Source organism: Saccostrea cucullata, unplaced genomic scaffold, assembly GCF_032062105.1.
Source record: "Saccostrea cucullata isolate Sc308-1 unplaced genomic scaffold, CSIRO_AGI_Scuc_v1 ctg11486, whole genome shotgun sequence".
In the NCBI taxonomy this organism is placed as follows: domain Eukaryota; kingdom Metazoa; phylum Mollusca; class Bivalvia; order Ostreida; family Ostreidae; genus Saccostrea; species Saccostrea cuccullata.
In genome coordinates, this window is record NW_026920684.1 from 1 (window position 1) to 17,446 (window position 17,446).

A 17,446-nucleotide genomic window follows, 5' to 3' on the forward strand; every position below is an offset into this window, starting at 1 on the left:
TGTTTCTTCTAAAATTGTGCTTGATCAGGGATTATCTCCCCTGTATCTAATTCTAGCATAGGTATTACTTTACTAGTATAGTTTCTAGATTCTAGAGAACAGAAATATCTTGTAGGTTTTTCTCCCTCATCTATCCATCCACTCTCTACCATCGGCTCATACATTTCTGAGAGAGGAACGAACGACAACTCTGCATAGGAGATTGCTACCCATCGTGCCCTACTTCTTACACATATACCTTGTAATTTATGTTTTCTTAAATTTTCAAGGTCTTGTTTTTTGTTTTCCAAATCAGAAATATTTTCATCTGTAATATTTTTCTTCAAGTTTATTTATTTCTTCTCTTAATTTTTTTTCTGCATTTTCATTTTTCTTTTTTAGGTATGAAGAATATGAAATACTTTTGCCCCTGATTTCCATTAGGAGAGTTTCAAGAAACAATTGATCATTTATAGTAAAACATATGTCTTTGTCGTGAAGAGAATCTATACATTTTCTTTCTATTATGCATTACCAGCGTTAAGTAAAAAATATATATCGGGATCGAAATACAAAAATACTGTCATACGACATTTCCAAAGGTCAAGACCAAAAAGACGCAGGCGTCGAAAAGAGTATGGCCTAGGCCTATATTAATATTATTATAAGCTTATAAAGTCACAGTTGAAAGCAGTATTCTTGGGAGGAACAAGTGTGAAATAATTGGTAACCAAAGTCATATCTCCTAGACATAACCCAGTGTTTACGCTAGAGTATATATTGTAAGTTGTCAACAAGCAAATTCAAAGAATTGTGGTCCCCCGCTTTCGGTATCTTTGTGGGCAAGATATCATTTTTAGGGTCAAGGTCAATAGGTCAAAGTTTTTGGTATCCCATGAAAGGTCTTGCCATAAAGAATACATATATTTAAAATATGAAAGTCCTAGTTTCTACCGTTCAAAAGTTGTGACCAAGGTTAACGTTTTTAAAAAGTATTTTAAACTCCAAGGTCAAGGTCAAAGGGTCAAAGTTCTTGGCATGCAATGAAAGGTCTTCTCACAAGGATTACATACGTGAAGTACGAAAGCCCTAGCCCTTACTGTTTAAAAGTTATGGTCAAGGTTAAAGTTTTTTCAGAAGTACGTAAATCTCCAAGGTCAAGGTCCTTAGGTCAAAGTTGTTGGTATCCAATGAAAGGTGTTGCCTCAAAGAATACATGTGTGAAATATAAAAGTCCTTGTATCTACCGTTCAAAAGTTTTGACCAAGGTTATAATTTTTAAAAAGTAGTTAAAACTAGGTCAAGGTCAAAAGGTCAAAGTTCTTGGTATCCAACGAAAGGTCTTCTTACAAGAATAAAATATGTGAAGTATAAAAGCCGTAGCCCTTACCGTTCGAAAATTATGGTCAAGAATATAGTTTTTTCATAAGTACGTAAATTTCCAAGGTCAAGGTCAATAGGTCAAAGTTGTTGGTATTCATTGAAAGGTCTTGTCACAAAAAATAAATATGTGAAATATGAAAGTCCTAGTATCTACCATTCAAAAGTTATGGCTAAAATTAAAGTTTGGAATTTTTTAGTAAAAGTAGTTGAAACTCCAAGGTCAAGGTCAAAAGGTCAAATTTGGTGGTACCCAAAGAAAGGTCTTGTCACAAGGAATACACATATGAAATATAAAAATTATAGCTCCACTAAATCAAAAGTTATGGGCAAGGTTAAAGTTTTTGTGACGGACGGACAGACTGACGGACCGACGGACAGACAGACGGACCGACGGACAGACGGACAGACGAATGAGATTTAATGTCCCCTCGCTTTCGCGAAAGCGGGGGACAACAAGGAAGTACATTATGGCTATAAATTCGCTCTTGCCACAGGGACTTGCTCTCGGCGTGTAATAATTATTCATTAAAAAATCATATACCGTAATATTAAAACTACACAAGGGAGGACGCCATTTTGGACCCCTTCCTCGCTTCAACCTCTGTTTTCGTTATATTTTGCCGTATTTTACTGACTCACCGCCCCGGATCTGTCCAGAAATGATTCTTCTAAGACCTTATGCTGAAATTTCCCCCTTGGAACCTCTTCAATACACATTTCAGACTAAAATAATCCAAACTCGCTCGTTAGGACAGTTCAATCTCTCACTAGAGGGGGCGCTCTTCTTACACCTCTGCTGTTGTCTAAAAAGTAGCGTGGATTGTCATGTAATTATTTGTCACAAAAATTGTATAAACCTTGATTGTTTTGTATGATTTTTCAATAATGTTATGTATTTTAAGCTCTTTGGTAGTAAATATTTCCTGACTTTGTCTCCTTGGTTTCAAAATGAAAATATGTGTAAAAATTCTTAAGGAAATAGTACCGTACATGTATATATTGAAGCTATTTTTAATTAATATATATCCAAATTTTGAAAGAACAAAAGAAGTATGACAGATTGATATTTCTAATTTCATTTTAATATATTACCAAGTTGGTAGCAATTTATGATTTATTTTTGTTTTACAAGATTCTTGTAATTTAGACGATAACAGAGGTGTTGGATCAGACGCTTCAAACGCCTTCTGGTGAGAGATTGTAAGACAGTTGACATGGACAGAAAGTGAAAAAAAACATTCGGTTATCTCGGGATTTTTCCACTATTTGAAACAACTGCTAATTATAAATTTGAAAAAAAATATGTTTTAATTCTGTATTCGAATGTAAAACGCCTAGGTTACTTTCGCTTTCTGAAAATCAAAATAAACATGTCATAGCTAGGTCAAATTTATCTTTTAAAATGATATTCAAATATCATTTAAATATATTAAATCATTTGATGCACTCAGAAGGAATTTAATGAAATGATCAAAATTTAATGAAATGGATATAATTTCTGTGCTTTTTATTTTTTGCGAATTAAAAATGGTCACAAAAATGCTAAAAATAGATCATCGCGAAAAAAAATGTATATACGGTATGGCATGAAATACAATTTCGAATATATACATCTTTTTTTCACCTTAACATAGAATTCCTGTAATTTCTGCGCTTTTTATTTTTTGTGAATTAAAAATGGTCACAAAAATGCGAAAAATAGATCATCGCGAAAAAATGGATATACGGTATGGCATGAAATACAATTTCGAATATATACATCTTTTTTCACTTTAACAAAGAATTCCCGCAATTTTAATTTTTTCCCCAAAAGCTAAAAAAACTTAATTAAGGTAGTAGAGCAAAAATATTGGGTAGGTTGGGTAGCCCTGTAGCAGTTCCAATTGAGTCGAGATGTCCAAATCAGCATTTTTTTCCTTATATAACTGGTACCAATAAACGGCAACGTTCCAAATGCCAAAAAACGTTAATTTTTCCCAATTCTGTGACTAAAAATTCCCAATTCAACTGTAATGATTCCAATTAAATCTTTTGATGCACTCAGAAGGAATTTAATGAAATGATCAAAATTTAATGAAATGGATATAATTTCTGTGCTTTTTATTTTTTGCGAATTAAAAATGGTCACAAAAATGCTAAAAATAGATCATTACGAAAAAAATGTATATACGGTATGGCATGAAATACAATTTCGAATATATACATCTTTTTTTCACCTTAACATAGAATTCCTGTAATTTCTGCGCTTTTTATTTTTTGTGAATTAAAAATGGTCACAAAAATGCGAAAAATAGATCATCGCGAAAAAATGGATATACGGTATGGCATGAAATACAATTTCGAATATATACATCTTTTTTCACTTTAACAAAGAATTCCCGCAATTTTAATTTTTTCCCCAAAAGCTAAAAAACTTAATTAAGGTAGTAGAGCAAAAATATTGGGTAGGTTGGGTAGCCCTGTAGCAGTTCCAATTGAGTCGAGATGCCCAACTCAGCGTTTTTTTCCTTATATAACTGGTACCAATAAATGGCACCGTTCTCAATGCCAAAAAACGTTAATTTTTCCCAATTATGTGACTAAAAATTCCCAATTCAACTGTAGTGATTCCAATTAAATCTTTTGATGCACTCAGAAGGAATTTAATGAAATGATCGAAATTTAATGAAATGGATATAATTTCTGTGCTTTTTATTTTTTGCGAATTAAAAATGGTCACAAAAATGCTAAAAATAGATCATCGCGAAAAAATGTATATACGGTATGGCATGAAATACAATTTCGAATATATACATCTTTTTTTCACCTTAACATAGAATTCCTGCAATTTCTGCGCTTTTTATTTTTTGTGAATTAAAAATGGTCACAAAAATGCGAAAATAGATCATCGCAAAAAAATGAATATACAGTATGGCATGAAATACAATTTCGAATATATACATCTTTTTTCACTTTAACAAAGAATTCCCGCAATTTTAATTTTTTCCCCAAAAGCTAAAAAAAATTAATTAAGGTAGTAGAGCAAAAATATTGGGTAGGTTGGGTAGCCCTGTAGCAGTTCCAATTGAGTCGAGATGCCCAACTCAGCATTTTTTTCCTTATATAACTGGTACCAATAAACGGCACCGTTCCCAATGCCAAAAAAAAACGTTAATTTTTCCAAATTCAGTGACTAAAAATTCCCAATTCAACTGTTATGCAAAAGACAACGATGACATCGTACTTTTTGTTTAATAAAACAGTTTACACGTTGACTAATTGTTTCACTATAGCGCTTAAATCGAAAGTAGAGAAAGTCGTAATTTGGAGGGACCTGTGGTTTAGACAGCGTTAATTAGTGTTATACATTTTGACAAATTGAAAGCATAAAAATGTGAAAACATGGGGCGTTGATATGAAAAACAATTAGTACTTGTTGCTTATTCTTTCAAACAAAGAGTAATAGGTAATTAAAATGGAATAAACGCAAAATACGTTGCATTTGCATAAATAAGAGAAAATTCTGTTTTTCTTCTATGTTTTTTTCCCAATTGAACCGGTAACGGACCCTTTCCCAATGCGTGGAAAAAAATCGCTGCAACTCAAGACAGAATTTACTGAAAGTCCATATTTAAACATATATGTCATGAAATACAAATTCAAATATATTTTTTTTTCACTTTAACATAGAATTCCTGAAATTTCAATTTTTTCCCCAAAAGTTAAAAAAAATGGGTAGGTTAGGTAGCAGGAAACAAGACTATTTTTTCTTTTGGCCTTGTAGTGTTTCACAAGCTCAAGGCTTCATTATTTATATATAGGTTAATTGTCTCAATTTATTTTGACAGATTTCCTAGAATCCTGCCATCCCATTGTCTAGAAGAGGAAAAAATCATCTCCTTACAGGTTTCTTTTTAAATCTCTCACAAGGGTACATGTATGTTTATTGACCCTAGTCAATTGTAAACATTAATTTACATTGTACTTGTATTCATATACATATATACTTCAAGTTTTGTATACATGTATGTTTAAATATATCTTTAGAAAGCATTATTTGAACTTAAACACTTCTGGTGTTTACAAGCTAAGGGACTCATTATTTATATATATACATACTGTGGTTTCATCATTATTCGTGGAACACCAATTTTCGTGGATTTCGTTGCTGAGTCAATCCACAAAATCAAATGTTCATCGAAGTTTGGTGCCTCCATTTTGATTTACGATAAACATTTTAAAAGCCCATTCCGATTTTCGTTAATATATATTAAATAGCCCTACCCCGATTTCCTCAACAGATTAAATTTACAGACCTTAGGCTTTTTTTTTTTATAAAAATAATTATTTTTAAAAATGAGGAAATAATTTTAAATAATTATCTGAATTTTATTTTAGTAAAACGTTTTGTACGGATATAAACAAACAACACGTAGATCTGTCAACGCAGTGTATATACCAATCAGCGATATACCCCCCAAAGCCATAGGCTGATAATCAGGCGTAAATGTGTCACTACCCTACAATTCAAGTGTCCAAACCCCAATTATCACCTGTACAGTGAAAACAACAAATTACCGTTAAATTAAAAAAAAATCTGATAGAATTAATTTAAAAACTTTCTGTCGTTAAAAACATGCTAAAATCATACAAATTATCAACACAATTTAATGCTAATTGAATTTTATCTGTTTGCTTAGAAACATATTTTTATTATACATGAGGTAATAGGTATACATCTTTGCTGCGAAAGTCCTGTCATTCATGGCTGAATTATTGTCGTTCCTATTATTTGTTTAAGCGGATGTTATACCCATCGCGCATGATCGCACGTGAATGTATTTGTTCCGAGATCTTCAAATAAGGGGTCTGAATGTCTCTGTCAAGTCCCGATACACGCTGTGCATGTGAAAATGAGTAACTTACGCTATTTTGTGAATTGAAAAATTTCTGAATTGTTGTTACTTTCGATATCCTGTTAACTTAATAACCGTCCGTATTCCAAACTTGCGATGATCGGATCACAGTTTTTGTCCGTATTCAACACCTGCTATAATTAAAGGAATAAATCACTGTTGAAGTTTCCGACTTTTGAAAAGCCAATGAAGATAAATAGATAATTAAAGAGTTTTCTCCTGTTAGTTATTTTCTTAAAAGATATCTACGTACCCTAACATTGTAAATTGCACAATGTTCCCGCTAAGGCATAACGACGAAAGAAAAAAAATGAAAGGATAGACAATTATTTTGATCTGTTAGGACCATTATCCACGAATTTACGTATCCACGAAACTGTGAATTTTCTTTAATCCACAAAAATTGATGCCCACGAATATTGATGAAACCACAGTAGGTTGTATTTATTAAATAGTCTAAATTTATGTTGACAGATTCCCCAGTGTAATATTCAACCATTATCAGGGAAAGGGAAGCATCATCTCCTTACAGGTTTTTAAATCTCTTTTACCTAGAGGATATTCAAAGTTTTGTAATTGAATGTAAAAGATAGATATATTTCACTAGTGGAAAGACCTTTTTTTTATATTTTTCATGAATGTGAAGTATGAGGGGGAAAAAAAAAAACTCAATATCAGGAATAAAATGAACTCAATATACAACTACAAAATATTGAACTTTTCTGCTCATAACATTTTTAGCTAACCTGATTTTAAGTGAGATTTTCTGATCACATTTTGTATTCTGTCTGTCTATAAACTTTACATATTGTAGCTCACCTGAGCCCCCCAAAATCACATGAACTTTTCTGATAATAGTCTGTATGCTCTCTGTCTGCCTTTCTGTAAACTTGACACATTTCATCTCACCTGAGCTTAAAACTCTGTGAGTTCTAATCATATTTTGTCTGTTATCCATCCGTCCGTCTACTGTCCGTCTGTAAACTTTTACATTTTCAACTTCTCAAGAACCGCTGGGCCAAGGGGAGATAATCAAGAAAAGACAAAGATAGGGTGGGGTCATTAAAAATCTTCTTCTCATGAACCACTGGGCCAGAAAAGTTGAAACTTATTTGGAAGCATCCTGGGGTAGTATAGATTCTAAATTGTTCAAATCATGACCCCCGGGGTTTGGGCGGGGCCACAATTGGGAATCAAAGTTTACATGGAAATGTATAGGAAAAATCTTTCAAAATCTTTTTGTCAAGAACAACAGGGCCAGAAAAGCTGAAACTTATGGGGAAGCATCCTGGGATAGTGTAGACTCTAAATTTTTTAAATCATGACCCCCAGGGTTTGGGCGGGCCACAATAGAGAATCAGTTTTACATAGAAATATATAGAAAAAATCTTTCTCAAAATTTCCTTCTAAAGAACTACAGGGCCAGAAAAGCTGAAACTTATGTGGAAGCATCCTGGGGAAGTGTAGATTCGAAATTGTTCAAATCATGATCCCCGGAGGTTGGGCAGGGCCACAATGAGGAATCAATGTTTTACACAGAAATATCTAGGAAAAATCTTTCAAAATCTTCTTCTCAAGAACCACTGGGCCAGAAAAGCTGAAACTTAATATGTGGACGCATCCAGGGGTAGTATAGATTCTAAATTGTTCAAATCATGACCCCCCGGGGGTTGGGCGGGCCACAGTAGAGAATCAAAGTTTTACATAGAAATATATATGAAAAATCTTTCAAAATCTTCTTATCAAGAACTAAGGGGGAATTAGGGTTAAGAATAGCATGGTCAAAGCTTCTCAGGTGAGCGATGTGGCCCATGGGCCTCTTGTCTTATCATTAGACCATGGGGGTCATAAGACTTCGACAACTTCACTTTTGATCTCGATGAATCTCACTCTTACTAAAAGAATATTTAGTTGAAAAGTGAGACTGAGATCAAAAGTGAGCTCATCTAAGTTTTATGCCCCCCTCCTCACACGAGTAACTCAGGTTTTCTATTGCTATCTGTTTTGTCCGTTGTCGTATGTCGTTTGTTGAGTGTAATCTTATGATCTTATGAACATTTTTAGCTTCTCTGGAACCATTGAACCAATTTCAGCCAAATTTTGCATATAGCATAATTTATGAGTGAATGGGAATATACATGTACAGTACTGTATGTACAAGCAGTATATTGTAGATAACAATGCTGAACAGTAATATATTCTTTATTTTTTTTACACAGAACACAGTAACAAGATGAATGGAGCCTAAATGTACATGTATACAGTTTTTACCAGATACAAGAAACCAGTGTGGTTATGGTATACAATTCTCTGTTACTATATTTATAAACATGTCACAACACACTGTAGAAAGAAAATATAAATTATAATGTTTGAGTGTGCTGTGAAGTTGTTGAATCCTACTGGAAAAGTTGACATGTAATATTTCAAATGAGTTCATATTATACTTTTTTAAGAATTCAAAACCTTCAGCTGTCAATAACGTTTCAATTGATCAAATTTTGATTATTTAGAACAGACTAATGGTGAACTGTTTGACCCTACAAGAGAGAGAGATTTGTAAAGGATTCAGTACTCAGTGTAAAGGTATTCATGTTTAACTGTATCTTAATATAATTCATCATGTTATTAAAACTAAGACATTGATATATGCTTTAAGTATTAAGAGAGACGTGTTACTGATGTAGATAATTCTAACACTGTGTTGTAATTTACAGAGAGATCTCCCTGACTGAAGAAATCCACACGGGATTCTGTTATAAACCATCAGGATAAAGAAATAGATGTCTGCTGTCAATAATGTATAGAATAGTGTACCAGAAATCTGTCACCGTGTCTGGTGTTAGTCGGTGTTATCACATTTCCCGTGTTACATCAGACCGGGTCTGGATCAGTGATACTAAAGGCAATCTTATACTGACAAACACAAAAGGAGAAGAACTAGATCATGTGACAGATAGAGGTAGTGATGATGGAGGACACACTGTGGACTCTAATGGTGATCTAATTTATATAGACAGGAATTATAACATCAATAAACTGTCTACAGAGAACAAAGACAAGACTACAATAATAAAGTACAACAAACCATGGAGACCACGGAGTGTCTACAGCTCCCCCTCCACTGGAGACCTGCTGGTCGTGATGTATAGACGTGATACATGGACATATACAGGCCAGGTAGTGCGGTATAACTCCACAGGAGAAAACATCCAGACCATACAGCCCCGCGACATCATCACAGGTCAGGGACTGTATAGATTACCTCTCTACATCACAGAGAACCGCAATGGAGATGTTATTGTGTCTGACCCTCTCTGTGTTGCTGTAGTGGTAACAGATCGTGACGGTAATTACCGATTCTCCTACACATGTCATACATCAGGATCAGTACTATTACCAAGTGGAATCTGTACTGACGCGCTGTCACACATCCTGCTGTGTGATCGTTACACCGACTCAGTACAGATATTAGACTGTGATGGTCACTATCTGACAGAGATAGACACATCACAACACGGGATAAACAGACCACTGGGCCTGAGTTATGATGAGGACACACAGCTACTGTGGGTAGGGGCACACGACAACAACACAGTCAACATATACAGAGTGGTAGATACAGACTCTCTGACTGGTAAGTAATATTGTAGTTTGTTTGATTGTATTGTATAATTATAACATCTATACTAATTAATAACTCCATTATGTGAGGGGGGTTATTTAAGAATAACTAGTTACTGTATTAGTACATGTACATATATATACTAGTATTGAAGTGTTTATTTACCAGTGTTGAAGTTTAACATTTCTACAAGGTATATACCATGTTTACCGTGGTTCTCAAAATCTCGCATGGAATCTACAAGAATCTGATTTAACATCGTATGAAATGTAAAGTTCTATATACAAGTACATATTAGAAGTTAACAGTCATCCATGTTTAACTTGTAGCAGTGTTAATTTAATTATTTTTTTAATAACTTTCATGCCATTTTAAACACATCATGCTATACCAGAAGCATGTACATATTAAAAGAGTAAATGTAGGTCATTTCCTGATCGTATACATAATGTGAAATTAGGTCGGGTTAGACTAAAACACCAAAACGCACGAAAATAGGTCACAATTTTTTTTTCTGGTTTTAATTTTACTCTGTAACCAGAATAAAATTATTCTCATATAGGATGTATTGTTTTAATCTTTAATAATATTTTATGCTACTTCATAAGACACCCCCCCCCCCAAAAAAAAAAAAAAAAGAAAAGAAAAAAGATTATATATCTATAAAAAAAAAGAAAGAAAGAAAATCGTCCAAGAGAGTTCATTTTGTTTTATTATTTTACCTGGTACTTGATTAAAAGTAAAGTGTTATTAGGTGTGCAATTAATGTCTTATTCCTTATACACAGCCAATTGTGCCTAACGTTAATTTAGTGTTAATCTCAATTAACATTAAATTAACGTTAGCTTGATGTTAGTTTAATGTTACTTTCATGTTAAGTTAACATTAAAAAGGTTAACATTAAATTAACGTTAATTTCTAACATTAATTTAACTTAACATTAATTTCATGTTAATTTTTAATGTTAATTTAACTTAACATTAATTTCATGTTAATTTTTAACATTAAATTAACATTAAAATTTTAAGTGAGCTTGGGTGTCTTTAAAAACTAGAACCAAAATATTAACATTAGATTAACGTTAATTAGTTAATGTTAATTTCATGTTAACGTGAATTTAACGTTAATTCTTTAATGTTAATTTCATGTTATATAATTAGAATAACAAGAGATTTATGTTATTATTCAAATTTTAGACCTAACTTTAAACAATACTTGCCAATCATTTTAGTGACATTTAATTAATTATTAAGATGTCCATATGTATTTCCGACACAAGTGCGTGTGTGTTTGTGTAAGGTTGTGTTACACGTGTGGGTTTGGGAAAAGGGGGGTGCTCTAACTGTTAGCACCCTCTTCACCTCATCCATTTTTTTCATACATTCTTAAAAAAGTAAATTATCTAGACTTAGATTATAAGGTTTATGTCTATCTTTCAAAATGTCAACTTGGATTTGGATTTTTTTCCGGCTAAAAATGGTCCGTAGCTTTTATCAGGATCGGTTTTGTTTTTATCGGACGAAACTGTACGTCATGTTTGACGTCATCAGCTGTAACAGAAATTGAAAACACAGTGAAAAAGGATTTGTCAAGTCTCTGTTAAAAGTAAGTATTTTGTAGTCTTTGTAATATTACGTTTTTGAAAGTTTCATAATAATCCCTAAATCAGGGACCTATATATAGTATATAGGTCCCTGCCTAAATGTTTGAATTTTATGTACAGCAACATAACGCATAGGGGCCTAATTACTCAACAGTCCTTGCAGGCTACTGTGTCGTAGGCTGTGAACGACGTGCCAGATCTCTGCTATGTTGGATATTTGTATATCAGCATTACTATTTTTATTAGGTCTATTTATTGTTCAGTTGGTTAAATTTGTTTGAACACTGAAGCCTACCGGTACAGCTGTAGTACTGCCGCCCTACGTACAATACGGAGAAAATTCGAAAGTGAAAGTAGAAATCGTGTACAAGTTAACAATAACCAGTTAAACATGCAATGTGAGCGGTGTTTCCCGATTCTAACAGTTCATCTTAATTTGTTTCATCATTATCAGAGAAAAAAACCCGATTTGATATTTATTTTTATTGTATTTTAAACAGCTGGAATTCGGTATCACATCTGACTCGCACTCCTGAAATGTATCAAATCGGACTTTGTCGTCGAGACTCGGAGGAACCCAGCTGCCTAAATTATAATGCCAAAGGAACACAAAACAGGTATTGAAAGTGGAACAAAATGTAAACAATTCCCACAGTAAATTTAATGACAGTGAAATTTACATTCACACACCCCAACTGATTTTTTAAAATACCAGTTAAGTACTTGTCACTACTTGACACTTGTCAAGTATTTTGTTCAGAAACATTTAATAAGCATTATTATATCAAGATTTTTTCTTTTACTGCATATTACAGAAAAGATACTTGTATGCAAGACATGGAGAAAAAAACAGACTACAGCCTCTATATACCATTCCTTGGTGCCTCCTTGAATTGATGTTTTTCAGGATAACCATGCAGGAATATAAGGTCATTTATGAAATAGTATATACATAGTGTATTCATAATTTTCATTTAGAAAAAATTTTATTATAATAACTTGATCTAGAGTGTATGCTAAAGAGACAAATTGAAAGCCAAGTTGCTTTCACTGTACTAAAAGTTTGCTTTGAATCAGACACTGCACATAAAATTTGGTTTCTATCTATGAATGTCATATATGTTGAAGATATTACATTTTAAATAAATGATTTTTTATTAATTATTTTTTTATAATTGTAGGTTAACTGATCAGTATGAAGTCTTGCTGACGTGAACATGATAATCACGAGAAAGTGAATATCACCTTAAGCAATCTTCAAAATACCAGGTAAAGTGCATTTATTCTGAACACATATCAAATATTTAAAACCATTTAATATGTCACCCCTAAATTTTTGTGAAAGTATACTGGAAACACAATGTCTGTTTGCCAGTCTCACTGTATAGTAATATATATTGAAGTATATAGTTTTTAAATAGTGTTGTCAAATCAGTTGAAAATCAGAATCGATTAATCGGTAGCATCGGTTGACCCTAACCAACTGATTATCGGCCAATAATCGAATCGGTAACCCTTTGCATCAAATAGGCGTTAGATTTTATAAAATTTAGAATTTTATTTTTAAATAATGTAAGTAAAAGTGCATTGTAAAAATTGAAATGCTAAAAACAGTATATATGCAGTTTTGATTAACAATTTCAGTAATACAGATTTTTGCATGATTAAAAATAACTTGGCCTGGGAAAAGTAAGCTTTCACAGATCAGGTTTTACATGATCATCTAAAATGTACATTATGTATATGGAATTATTTTTTTAAACTGTTATGAGACATTTATTATTGCAAATCCCTGTGTTCCGTATGAAATGACAGGTGAATTTCCCAAACACTGAAAACTAATATATTTCATTTATACAAGTAGTTTAGTTTCTTCAGTTTATAAATATCATTATCTTATGATTTATTTAATAAACAGTTTAAAATAGTAAAGGACAACTCTTGAAAGATATATAATTTGATAATAAGAGCCTGTTCTTGAAATAAAAGTGAGAAAACTGTAAAAAGATATGTGCTGAAATATACCGATTAATCGATTGTTAAAATCTCCAATTGATTGTCTAAAATCGACAGCCTGTCCGACCGATCATCGATTATAAATCGATCATCGTGACAACACTATTTTTAAATACTAGTAGCTTTTTAGTTCACCTGAGCCGAGACCTCAAGTGAACTTTTTAGATCACATTTTGTTCAGTGTCTGTCTGTCCATCTGTTAACTTTTCACTTTTCAACTTCTTCTGAAGAACCACTGGGCCAGGAAAGATGGAACTTAAATGGAAGCATCCTCAGATAGTGTACTTTCAAGCCTCTTCAACCCGGGGGGGGGGGGGGGGGGGAATGCAAAATGCAAAAAATGCAAGATGCATTATTTTTCAAAACCAATGGCATGTATACAAGACACTGAATGCGTGTCGACCCTTTATGACGTCACTGATAAATTCCGTTGAACATTTATCGATACGCACATCTATAACCTCTTGACCCCTGTAGTGTAGATTCAAATTTGTTCCCAAGTTTTACATAGAAATGCATTGGAAAAACCTTTTTTTAATCTTCGACGAACTTATGTGGAATCATCCTCAGGTAGTGTAGATTCAAGTTTGATCAAATCATGACCCCCGGGGGTTGGATGGGGCCACAATGGCCGACCAAAATTTTACATAGGAATGCAAAGGAAAAACCTTTTAATAATCTTCTTCAGAACCATTAGGACAGGAATGATAAATCTCATGACGTGGTGTGGAAGCATCCATAGGTACCAGATGTAGATTCAATTTGTTCAAATCATGACCCCCAGGGTTAGGGTGTGGCCACAATGAGGGATCACATACTTGCATAAGAATACATAGGAAAAAGAATCTTCTCCAGAACAGAAAAAAAAATTGTTTTGTCGAATTGACATGATCTGCAAGTAGTAAAAATTTATATTTATTCAAATAATGCCCCAGGGATTGTGGGTTAGCGAGGGGTCACAATGGGAGATCAGGTAATGTGTTGGAAAAATCTTTAAAAATCTTCTTTTCAAATATGGCAAAATAATATATGTATGCTGTATTGTAATAGTGACATTTTCAAGTAATAGAAAATTCAAATCCCGCTCCCCCAATAAAGTATAAAGTAAACTTCTCAATACTTAACTGATCTGTGTTTTTTAGCTAGCCCATGTGCTCAGGTGAGGTATGTGGCCAATGGACCTCTTGTTTCATTCATTATATTTTAGACAAATTTGAGTTTTTAATGTATTGCTGAAGTATTTTATTTTCATATAATTTATTATAATATATGTATTTGCCTCTCTTCTTTTTCAGACTGGAAAAAGAAAGAAGATTTGTAGCATTGTATTGAATATGCCTGATTAAAAGTATTAATGGATGAATTGGTGTTTTTCTCTTTTCTTCAGAAAATTTGAAATTGGAGGCAATGCTCAGAATTTTAGAGATTTTGTTGAAAGAGCTGATGGGTCCCTTTATCCTTTTGGATATATTCAAATTGAAAAGAAAGTGACACCAGGGATGAAGTCAACATGCAAGCCTAGCTTTCTGCAGTGCTACAAGGAAAAGTGCAAAATTGATGAGCTTCTGGTGTTCCTTTAGAGAAATAATTATGATTACATGTAGTATCAGTGAAGCTTCTGCTATGATGCAAGAACATGTATTTCTCTGGAAGAATAGGAAGGAAAATTCCAAAAATATGCACACAATTTATATGCATTTTAACGTTAAATTAGTGTGAACTAATTAACGTTAATTTAATGCTTAACGTTAATTTAACATGAAAATACGTTAATTTTAAAGTTAATTTTTTAACGTTAAATTCATGTATAAGCTCGATTTAGTTAATTTAACGTTAAATATTTAACGTTAAATTAACGTTATTTTCATGTTAAATTAACGTTAGGCACAATTGGCTGTGTATCCCCCTTTAAAATTTAAAGATAAAATTCAAATAGTCTTCGAACTTGACAGCATTTCAAACATTCTGCTCAAATTTATTAATGATATTAATCTACAATATATTGCAATATATTGCAATATTCAAGGTAAAATATTGCAATATATCGCAATATGGTTTTCCCTCGCAATACCCAACTCTACTCACCATGTTAACAACAAACATTAGATGTTAAAGATAACGTTTATGATGATAAACACAATAAAACGACACAATTACAAAGAAATGATAGATTTACATCCAGTTTGTAATTAATTGTATAGTGTTCAGGTATTGTGTGTAACTCTTCAGTCACTGATTCATATGATGTACATTGATATTTGGTTCATGGATTTTTGTACAATTTACTGTCAACAGGTCAATGGGGGTATAATTACCAACTTTTGAAATATTGTGTTGTTTTGTTCGATAAATACAATTAGTGTAGTATGATAATTTTTTGAGAAGTAGTTAGTGATTAAATTTTAAACTATTTTATAATTATTACAATATTCTTTTATAATGTATTCAGTTTAAAGTAAATTCTACATTCAAAACAGATGAGATTTTGTGTTGATGTTGACAGTTACATGTAGATATAGACACCAGTGATATTAACACAGCTGTCTCTAAGAATGTTCAATTGTTGTGTATTTCTGTAGCAGGTGTGGGGGAAATTCACACTGTGTACTGGGTTGACATTTTGTGTAGGAGAAACTTCTAGATGAAATATAGAGATAACCATCAGTTTTAAAGCTTAAAATCCATAATAAAGTTTAAGATTCACTTCAACTTTATGAACAAAAAGTTATATCTTAGACACCAAAGAATAAACCTAAATGCAACTACAGTGATCAATTTTAGTAACTTGCTAATGAAAGGGAGATAATTCAATTTTGTACTTGAAGTTGAAGAAGAAAATTAAGTTACCTCCCTGTTCATTATAAAGGTGAAAAAATAATTCCTGGAAAAAATTAGCCTCCTGCCTTGTTTAAAAATAGTTGTACATGAAATAAGAAATATGATTTTATTACATGTACATGTATTACTACTTGTATTAAATGTAAGTACAAGATATGATGAAGGAGGAAATACTAATATATTTATCATTAGATTTATTCTGACCATTTGTAACCATATGTATCCCAATTAAATGAATTTAAGAGACTGGAAGCCCTTAGCTGATAATGCACCAAAGTGTTTTAATTGTACAATGTTATACAAGCATTGAAGGTAACTGACAGAAATATGTAGGGTTAATTTCTGTTGATACTTTGGGGGCTGGAGGTACTAGGCTGGGGGGTATGGGGGTTGGATTGGGGGGGGGGGGGGGTTGGGTTACATGGTATGATTGTTCTAGGTCAAGTTATGTTTGTTAGAATTCAAAACTTCTGAACACTTAGACTGCATACACACTATTTATGAGCAAATGATTGGATTTATACTTTTAATATTTATTTACACTCCAGTTATTGTGTGAGTGTCACTGTTTTGTATTTTTTGGGGGGGTCATAAGGTGGGGTGTCCTTGTAAATGGCTGTTTGTCTGGAAACTTTAACCTTGGCCATACCTTTTGAACCATGAAAGATAGAGACCTCATATTTGGTAGGAATACTCCACTAATGAAGGTCTTCCAAATGACACCAAGGTCAATGACCTTGTGACCTTGACTGTGACCTATATGCAATGATACGCCCACCCCACGATACGATACGTATCACGGTATTCAGTTCACGGTACAATACGTATCACGATACATGACATATTGGGTTAAAAAGTCAGACGTTTGTCATCATATGCTTAAAGCTCAAAAGTTTTATCAAATGCTCATTACACTAACACTAGGAAAGTGATAGCATCCTTCGGCCCGTTAAATATGAGACTGGAAACTAGTTTATTTGCCGTTTCTGCAGTTTCATTGACCTTATGTTTCGTGCGGAAGCCGTTTTGAAATTGTAAATGACGAACCAAAACGGACGAAACGAATAATTACGGACCGATTGAACCGAACCGTGGTATCAGTCTCAC

The 17,446-nt window shown here is 32.9% G+C and overlaps 1 protein-coding gene across 2 annotated transcripts; it reads left to right on the plus strand.

Moving 5' to 3' along the window:
* Positions 1–6,727: 6,727 nt before the first annotated feature.
* Positions 6,728–10,020, plus strand: LOC134255694 (uncharacterized). Of its 2 annotated transcripts, none has more exons than XM_062738219.1 (4): positions 6,728–6,789; positions 8,477–8,555; positions 8,771–8,843; positions 8,975–10,020. In XM_062738219.1, exon 4 carries the CDS (start codon positions 9,057–9,059, stop codon positions 9,900–9,902), a length of 846 nt encoding a protein of 281 aa, XP_062594203.1. In that variant the 5' UTR covers positions 6,728–6,789; positions 8,477–8,555; positions 8,771–8,843; positions 8,975–9,056; the 3' UTR covers positions 9,903–10,020. The 2 variants fall into 2 exon arrangements, with proteins under 2 accessions (XP_062594203.1, XP_062594198.1); XM_062738214.1 differs by having other exon boundaries at positions 8,477–8,549.
* The last annotated feature ends 7,426 nt before the right edge of the window (positions 10,021–17,446 follow it).